The sequence below is a fragment of the Vespula pensylvanica genome, chromosome 25 (assembly GCF_014466175.1).
Source record: "Vespula pensylvanica isolate Volc-1 chromosome 25, ASM1446617v1, whole genome shotgun sequence".
Lineage (NCBI taxonomy): Eukaryota > Metazoa > Arthropoda > Insecta > Hymenoptera > Vespidae > Vespula > Vespula pensylvanica.
The window spans coordinates 2,229,101-2,239,280 of NC_057709.1; the positions used below are offsets into that span (position 1 = coordinate 2,229,101).

At 25.3% G+C, this 10,180-nt stretch overlaps 1 protein-coding gene across 4 annotated transcripts; it reads right to left on the bottom strand.

Annotated features, from left to right (window-relative positions):
• Window positions 1-2,825: 2,825 nt before the first annotated feature.
• Window positions 2,826-7,879, bottom strand: LOC122637373 (serine protease gd-like). Of its 4 annotated transcripts, none has more exons than XM_043829482.1 (2): window positions 6,902-7,879; window positions 2,826-5,142 (listed from the first exon to the last, which is right to left on the bottom strand). In XM_043829482.1, the coding sequence occupies exon 2, from the start codon at window positions 5,131-5,133 to the stop codon at window positions 3,706-3,708; it is 1,428 nt and encodes a 475-aa protein (XP_043685417.1). In that variant the 5' UTR covers window positions 5,134-5,142; window positions 6,902-7,879; the 3' UTR covers window positions 2,826-3,705. The 4 variants fall into 4 exon arrangements, with proteins under 4 accessions (XP_043685417.1, XP_043685413.1, XP_043685414.1 ...); XM_043829478.1 differs by lacking the exon at window positions 6,902-7,879 and adding an exon at window positions 6,008-6,238; XM_043829479.1 differs by lacking the exon at window positions 6,902-7,879 and adding an exon at window positions 5,720-5,899.
• Window positions 7,880-10,180: the final 2,301 nt, after the last annotated feature.

The window sequence follows — 10,180 nt, forward strand, 5'->3', positions numbered from 1 at the left end:
ATGTTTCTTATTTAAACATCGAGCTAACCAATCGTTAAGTTAATTTAATAAATTAACTGAAAACTTTTTATGATATTTAATGTATTCAAGAATTTATTTATGAAAATAAAAAGAAAAGGAAAAAAAAACAAATAACAATCGCAAAAAAAGAAGTTTCCTCGTTGAAAGCCCTGTTGAGTTAGACAGATTCAACCCATACAAGATGGATAAAGATTCGTCCCGAACACATCTAAACTTTGCTTTGACCAATACACACTCACCCAATCTCGAAAGATCAGCCGAAGCTTCCCATCCTTAATCGAGAAAGACGGCGAGAGGCTTATAACAATTAAGCTACGGCACTCTCTGCCGGAGGTCCAGGGACTTTCCTCAGAGCAAATTGAGAGTTACTGACGAACTCCGATAGTGGCTCCGAAGTGATGCACGAGGGAACTTCGGTACTAATACTCTCAGAAGTTTATTATATAGAAATAGGAGCCCAACAGAGTACTTGCGAGAAAGGTAACAGTGACTCTCAATTCTTATTCGACGTTACGTTTGATGCGTACAACTATAAAATATATTTTTCATCGAATACAGAATGATTTATAATTTTCTTATTTATGATTAACTTTATAATTCATATATATTTTATAAAGTTTTACATAACGATCTAAAACGCTTCCTTGTAGTCTTTTTTATCCTTCATATTAACTAATTTTTTCTTTTTGTTTTCTTATTTTTTTTTATGGCGTTTTTGTTGTCTTTTACCCAGAAATTTCGTTTAATATTTATTTTTTGGTCACAGAAATTATCTTCTTCGTCAATTGACTCGTACTAATTGAGATATTACATTAAAAAGTATTTTATTGAATATTTTATTTAATTTAGTAAACATTATATTGGCTATCCGTCTGAATACTTACCCTCTGAAAATGATAAATTTGTATATTGAGCATAGGAATTGATAATATATATATTAAATGCACCAGCATTTATTAATTTTGTATACTTTAGGAAATTTTAAATAATTAAGGAAAACTTCCTGTAGCAAAATTGTTAATATAAGTGGCAATAGCAAATCTAAAATTATTTTTACATTCTAGAATTAATATCACCACAAAAATTTCAATTATTTGACAAAGCCATGAATGCGTATTATAAGTTGATTATAGCAATTGACCTTTAGAACACTTAACCAAGCAAATGCCTTCAAAAAATCTTTGTATAATATTTATATAATATTTATTTTATAATATTGTTAATCTAAACATAAAATTGTTATGCAAATATTATTTAAATGTTTATAACTTATGTGTCTTATGTTCCAATATATATTGTAGGAACAATATCTTGCCTCTCTACATATTTTAAAAATGATCAATGAGCAATTGAGAAAATAAAAAAATTAACAGTTTCTCTTATATTTTAGAATTACGATTATAATATGTTAGATTCAGGAAATTCCATTTTTGAATTATTTCATAAAAATACATTTCCATTTCTTCGTCATTTTTCTTATTCCTGTAAACTACATAATAAAAAGGATTAATATCCATCTCGCTTACTCTTCCAAGGAACAATTAGAATTATAACAGTAAACAATATAAAACAATAATGTCAAATAACATATATATGAAAAACAATATTAATGTTATAATAATGTCTGAAATGTATCTTTCCATTTATGTTCTGTTCTTCATTTTAATAAAATATTTTACAATTACAAGACTATATTTTGAATTATATTTTTGTCGCCAATGACTTGTAGATTAATTGATATTGATGGTTTACTTATAAATTCCATAGGATCAACAAATACCAAGTTATAAAAATTAAAAGAACATTACCTAAAAACAATTCACTTGGTATCATGATTAATCCAATTACTATAATTCTAAAAACGAAAACAATATTTGTATACTAGAAAATATACTTTTAGAGTACACTCATTATTATAACTAGAAATATAACAGAAATTTTTTTATCTAATTGTATATTATATATATAATTCCGTTCAAAATTTTTTATTTTGATTACATTAACAACTGACTTAAGCGACACACTGTAATAATAATTTGTACTCTTATTATGACAGCACTACTGTACACTATTGTAGTTATTCTGGATATTTATTTCATAATAGCTTTTTTGGAGAAAAAAATTTTTTTTTAAGTTTCCTAACTTATTGACATTTATATCTCTGCCATATATGTACCGCATCAGCAATTTCTGCTTTACTGATATAGATGGTGCATTGCACGATATAGATGGCGCAACGATACTACTGAAAGCGTGGCTGGATCAAGAATAATAGACAGTTGATTTTATAAAGATTTGAAGAATCTATCAAAAATTAATCCTTTTATATAAAATACTTGTTAAGTTTATAGATATATAGCGATACAATCAGAAATCTTTTTAAACGTTTCAATGATTTCTTATTTCTCTTAGTAAATTATTTTTAAATCTACAAGAAATATTTTATTTTTAATGTTGCATTTATAAAGCATATATTTTTCTTAGAATTTTTTATCTTTTCATAAATCACATTTAAGTATGTACAAATAATATGAAAAGTAAATTTTAAAAGATGTATAAAAGAAGATAAAAGCAAAATATTTTGTGCAGTTTGTCTAATATTATTTATATTATATTATATCTTATATCCGATTAAAAATATATTCAAAATATTGAACCGATTTGATTCACATCATCTATCTCATTTTTTTTTTCATATTTTTTAAATAAAAACTAATTTTCTTAAGATGTTTAAAGTCTAATATTTTTTCATCAGTTTTTTTATCATTTATTAATAAATTATTACATATATAGTTAAAAAATACTACTATCGATTTTGTTCTTGACTCATTATAATACTGTTCTTAATTACAATACTGTTATCACAATAACATCAGCATTCTACAAATCTAAAAATAATTTAATATTATGTTATAGGTAAAATTTGATCGTATACTTTAGATTAGCTCAATGATTTAAAGTAATGCATAGAATATTTACCAATCTAAAAACTACTTAATTCTTTTCTTTTATTCTCTTCGTGCATTCGATACAAAACTAGATCAGCGAATGAAATTTTCTTTTACTTTATTATAATTTTCTGATAATATGTAGTTATAAAACTATTAATATATTTATCATTATATATCGTATTCTTAACTTTTTGTATATTCATTTATTTATACTTTTGTAATGTAAAATATTTATGTTTGCATCCAAATACATCAAATTATTTACAAGTGGTAATTTAGTTTTATCTGAGATACTCTTTTCCAAAGATATCATTATCTTCAGTTATTATATTTCAGTTATTACATCTTTTAGTTCTTTTTGATTTATGAATTTTTTGAATTTTGACGTAATCTATGTAACTTCTTATGTCTTGAATGCTTTTCTAATATTATTAATTAATTTGATTTTTTTTCAATTTTCTTAAACTATTAAATTTATGAGTTAATGATGATTCTATCTTTTATAGAATTTTCAGTCATTTTTAAAGTAACGGCTTTGCATGAATCCATGATTCCACTGTACAATTATTAAGAATGAAAGAAGTACGTTAAAATCAATATATTACACCAATACTAATCACATGCAATGAAAAAATAACTTTTCTTTGATGATTCTTTGATACAAATCACATAAGTTATACAAATACTGATGAATTATCATTGTTCATCTTTATCATAATAATTTCTATCAAGTTTAAGCAGTGATATGCAAGCGTATCCAATCTAGATATTTTGCTATGTCAACATAGACAACATATTGCGTAAAATCACAAGACATCTTAATTTCATCTCGGATGGACCGTGACACAATTCCACGTAAGAAATAAGATCCATCATTCTTACGTATTAGCAATCCACTTCCACTATCACCGTTACACGGTCCATTACCGTCTTTAGAACTAGCACAAAAAGTACGATTTGATGTGAGAGATACGAAGACTGAATTGCTCCGAAGACAATCTTCCTGAGACATTATCGTCATTCTGATCAATCGAGGTTTATCCAAGTAAGGATTAATCAAATCCTCATGACCCCAAACAACAGCATATCCTGTGGAACCGATTACATCTTCCAAATCATCGGACCCAGACCAAAGGCAAACTGGTCTGATAAATGGAGAAAAATTAACTGAATCTTTTAGTATGATAATAGCGAGATCTCCATCAGCCGTTGGATTTTTAAAATCATCTTTAAAATCTGGATGTAATCTGTATTCTTCTACTTCTCGATTGACTGACTCTATTTCATTCCAATCTCTTATATGATAACGTCCCAAAGAAACGAGCATAGTATGTATTGGTACAGTCACATTGTACATTTTTATGCAGTGCGCAACTGTGATGACATGCTTGTTTGTAATCAAACTACCGACACACTGCAAATCTAATTTATTTCTCATAACAAGAATAATAGCCATCCAAGGCCATTGATCCGTAGATGTCTTCACATTCTTAGATGTAACAAGAGTATTATTACCATTACTAATGCGTTGACAACAAGTATTAATCGATCCATCAGAAATGTCAAAAGTAGTATCATTGTTGGAGGGAAATTGCAAGTCCGTTGCTGATTGTTCTTTTTCCAATGGTAAAGTCAACGAAAATCGACATGGATTGGACAATAAAAAAGCTTCGAAACTCGGCACCATATTATCCTTGTTTCCTTCATTTTTAGATATCAATAATATTCTAGGTGGTAACAATATATGTTCCAAAAAAATTGACGTCACAATAATTCCTAATGCCGGTGGAGCACTACAATATTCTTGATTGTTCAACCATATGCCTGTTAATATCGGTATTGGTCGGCGTATAGGAAAATAAACTAAATAATACAACGATCTATTCTCTTGAATCGCTCTCACCGATTCTTCTAGCGATTGCGCCAATTTCAATTGACCACTGTATTTAGTGGGTAACAATGCTGCCACGGTTAATTTTATTTTCAAATGTAATGGAACATTTTTCGGTGGCGATGGTATCTTGACTTGTCCCATTGTCTCGATAATATTGCTCCGAACGTAACGAAAAAATCTCGGGCATGGTGAATTAATGATCACCGATCCGTTCGTCGCATACACCAACTGAATCAGGAATACACATTTTGCGATGTCCAGGAGCATTCTAGGAATCTGATGAAATTATAAAATTACAATTATGAATTATGTAAATGATGATTAATGGATTAATCATCAAACGATTTCAATGAAAATTAATAATAAAATCATAAGTAAACAATAATAAAATCGAAATAAATAAAAAATAAACTTTTAAGGCTTTTCATCGTCTTTTTTCTTAAAACAGTTAAAGAGATCTTTGTGACTTTTCAACGCTTTTTAATAATTCTTGTCAGTCTACAAAACTGTTTCACTATTTTTAGTTTATTGTGTACAATACAGAAACATTTTCAATGGCGATTCTAATTCTTTTTCTTTTTATTTTTATTAATTCATATATATCTCAGATAAAATGCAAAAGCTCGCATTTGTCAATTTTTAATTGATATCCGGTCAGTCATTAATGTAACATCGAGTTATTTATGTAATTCTTTGTGTTCTTTGATTAGGTCTTTTTTTTCTTCTTTTTAAAGAAAAATTCTTCATTTAAATCGTTTAATATGATTTTCTTTATAATATCATTAATAACATTTATATATAAAAAAAGATATTGGATTGAACTGTTAAGCGTAAAATTTTAAGTGATGCTCACTGTAGAAGATAAAGCGTACTTATCGTTTTAAATGTTTAGATGTTAAACAAGAATAGAATTCTCCACGTTAGTTCGATCGAATTCTTATGTTCGATGATACAAAAAATGGTAAAAAATCCATAAAGATTTGAACGACGGAACGGATGAAAATGACACTCCTCGGAAAATATTAATCTGACAATGAGTTATATTTTTAAACGTTTCTTTACAGAAATCGATCTTGAAAATAAAAGAGTTTAAAAGTTTATTGTTTTGATAAATTTAATTTTAATAAATTTTTTTACTTATTAAGCAATAAACTGTTTTCTGTTTTGGTAGACTCGAATTGACAAATGTTTAAAACGTTCGTAACTTTTTTATATTGCAATCGTTTTTATACTACGTTGCAAACTAATAATTAGCTTAGTCCTTGTTTTAATACCTTCATCATTCGTCTCTTTTAATTTTTATTATTTTTTGCTTTTTTCATCGAATTCCTAATAATATCTAATAATAATTAATAGTTTCTAATTAATAATATAAAATAATTTTTCTTCTAACGGGTTCCTCAATTTTTTTTTATTTTTTTGTAGCTTTTTTAAACTGTTACTGTTTTAGAGAAGAAGACTTTAAGCTTTTTTAATTTTTTATGATTGGATATTGTGGATTAAAGTGCCATCAAAACTCGTACAAAGAACAATGCAACTTTTTCTAATTATTTCTAAATTTTAATTATTGTACATATAGAGTGTTTCCATTAAAATAAGCCATATAAATGTCGTCATTATTTATGATAATACGAAAATGATTGTTTACGTAATTTAAATGGTTTCAAAAAACTAAATTGGATTGAGAAAAATTTGTTTGTATAAATGTTAATTATTTATTGATATTTTTTTCAAGGCAGGCTTTTATTTCTTTCCATTTTTTCTTCTTCTTTTTGCATTCATGTTTTTAATTAATTTCTTTTATTTTTTCATCCGTATTTTTGATTATCTTATTTCTTTTCTAGTTTCATTTTTCTCATTCATTTTTTTCATTCATATTTTCTTTTTTTCATTTATCAATTTATTTTGTATTTTTTAATAATATAAATACATTATCCATTCAAATTCTGTTATTAGTCGAACGATAAGCGTTTTAACACTTTAAAAGAACAAGAATTTAAAACATTCAATTGCTCGATATCCCTTATCAAGTTACCTTATCAAGTTCGATCAGCTGTCGTTCGCTGACATAACAGAACTCGTGATTCGTTTGTCAAAACAAATTCTTTATAATTCCGCAACCTGGATAAAGTCAACAGTCGCTACGTAACAGCACCGATAAAGCAACAAATGAAACAAATAACGAACGCTTACAAAGGACAAAGTATAAGAAAGGTATTGTTATTTGAATAATGAAATTGTCACGATATTATTGTTAATTATTATCTGTTAAAATTTTTTCTATACAATTTATACCTTCTTATTTTTTTCTTTTTCATTATATTTACGTGCGAGTATTTAATGAAAATTAAATTTAGACGATAGAAGTTTTATTCATCGAATCAATTAATTATCTTTACGATCAAATATCATACTTCAAGAACAGTCGATGTAATATAATAATTATAAACTTAAACGAAAAGGTATAATAACAAAACAAGAAAAAACAAGTGAAATAAAATGTAAAAAATTTCAATCAATGTGAAATCAAAAATGATTGCTCCTCAAAACACTTCTTCCTTTCTCTTTCATTTCTTTTTTACGATCGCAGTAAGTTTAGCGATTCAATCAAAATGATAGTTCTAAAATCAAAAAATAGAAAGAAAAAAAAATCGAAAATAGAGAAAAGTATTTTTTTAATTTTTTGCAAAATATTTCGTAAGAAAAAAGAAATTACGTTTACGTTTTTCTGAATTTTTTTTTTTTTCTTTTTCTTACATTTTCTAATTCATCGAACTAAACCTGATGACACGTTGGATTAATTTTATTTAGTATTGTGTCTGACGTGTCTATCACAGAAATCTTTTTATTAATTGTTACCGAATAATCAGGCAAGACAATTGAAGCGAATAATCGGTTCTATATTTTTTTTCACATTTTTTTCAGTTATATGAGGGATATGTTGTTCTTTATTTAAAAAAGCTTATAGTAAATCTGTATCATTAAAAATGATTAAGAAGAAGAATAAAAATCCAAAGAACGAAGAATATTTTTTATGGATTTTGTTAATAGTTAGTTTTATCATTTAAAATATTTAAAAATCGGATCATATCTATAAAATATATGATATGAGTTTTAAATTATTATTTTATCATGTAATTAATTCTTGACCATTAAAAAATAATTCTTTTTTTAATACTTTACAATTTATATCATACTTTCTTTAATATTTGCTACTTTTCCGTATTACATATATCTAATATTTATTTGTTACATGCATTTGTTATGAATTTTCATTATTCGAGAAATAACGGTTATTATTATCTCCTAATTATTGTTTATTCCTAATCACCTTATAGAATATCATATCTGGAATTAGAAATGATCTATTCACGTTTTGTAAAATTCTATCTCATTAATTAAATCTTCGCATAAATTTATTTCTAATTTTTGAGAAATTTATCATACAAGTATATTATTATAAAAACGGAAATGAATAAATACGTGTACTATGACGAAGATTAAATATCTATAAAAATTTATAAATATTATAACTTATTATAGATATATACGATTATAATGATCGAAAGATCTAGAACGATTTATAAGAAAAATTATTATCTTATATTTATCTCAAGTATCAAGATAATAGAAGTAATTTTTTTCGTAATATCTCTTTTTCTGATTCGTTGTCAACTCGCAACTCTTGGAAATTTGTTTGTTAATAGATTTTTATCAAGATTTATCGATCCCTTGTAATAAATTTCTTATATTGATGTAATTATATTGTTGCAATACGTAATTTTTATAAATGTGTTAACAATTCTGTATACGTTTTTATATTGATATTTTATGTAGTTTTTTTTTATACAATATAAGATTTCATTTTATATATTTTATTAATGCTTTATACTTGTAATAAATAATTGGATATAATTTTTATATTCGAGATAAAGTATTGATTGTAAGCAAAGTAAATGTTTAGTGATAAAGCAATAAGTAATAATGAAAGAGTTCTATTTGTGTAGGTATATGTAAGATAATAATTTTTATTGGTTTATTGCTAATTGTAAATAAATCTTCATTTTTCTTTTATTCTTCATTTTTCATGCAATATTGCCATTATTTTTCTTGATCTAAGTACAATACATGTTTATTTAGAGATGGCTGTGCAGTGACTATGTTGGAAAATTAAGCGTTTACAGTGATAAACTTTTACTTGTTATTGATTGTAAAGGTCATGTAAGTAAATTATCTTTATTTTTGATTTATAATTTAAAATAGCTAATTAATATTTATAATTATAATTAATATTACCTGATTAATATTAGCTATTTTATAGAATACAAGAATTACTATATTTATACTCTTAGATTTAAGAAATTACAAATACAAACTATTTAATCCTGTTGAATTTTCAACTATATAGTTAACGTTTCTAATAAAAAACTACGTATTATATTTTTATATTAATGTAAAACAAAAAATGTGTTTCATGTAGCAAGTGTACTTCGTAACGATATCATTCTATGTAACTATGTCACCACAAATTAATAATGTTTTTTTCTTTCTATTTTTATTTCTATAATTTAAATGTTTTTTTTTTTTTTATATATATTTTTAGATAATTTGAATTCTTATCCAGTTCCCGCAAAAGGTTGTGTCAGATTTGCATCAGGGTTGTGGCAAAGTGTACTGCAAATGTTTCTGGAATAACTTTGATCAACGCCTGATGTATATCTGATACTACACTAACATCTATTTATGGAACTTGTTTATGTGTAGCTATAAAAAATTCAATAGATTTGAAGAAGAACTCAATTTGAAGGCAAGTCAATTTGAAAGTGAAGAAGGTAAAAAACATAAACTTTAATTCTTCACATTTCAACACTTTTATATATTCTTATTAAATATTAGAATATTTAATATCTTTTTTTTAACAATTATATTTTACTATTTTTCAATATTTCTAATTTATATAACTTTAACAAGTAATTGCGATTTGCATGTTGCGTACAATTTATTTCAAAGTATATATATATATATATATATTCCGCTTACAATCAATATTATTTATTTTTCATATTCCTTCTTTGGAAGAACTGCAATACTGCGATATAATTAGATCGAACTTTATGTTAATTATGTTTGAAGATATAAATAATATAGTTTCAGATAATTAATGATAAAGCTTGTTTAATATGTAAAATTGAAATGCTATATATATGTGTGTGATAACTTTTCAAAGTAGTAATGTAAGTATCAATGTAAGAAACTATCCCATCAAACGACCTATTGATAATTCTTTGTAACTTTTTAATTAATAGAACATTCA

Excerpts from the sequence above, each read along its gene's own strand:
- LOC122637373 (XM_043829482.1), bottom strand. The coding sequence starts at position 5,133 with ATGCTCCTGGACATCGCAAAATGTGTATTCCTGATTCAGTTGGTGTAT.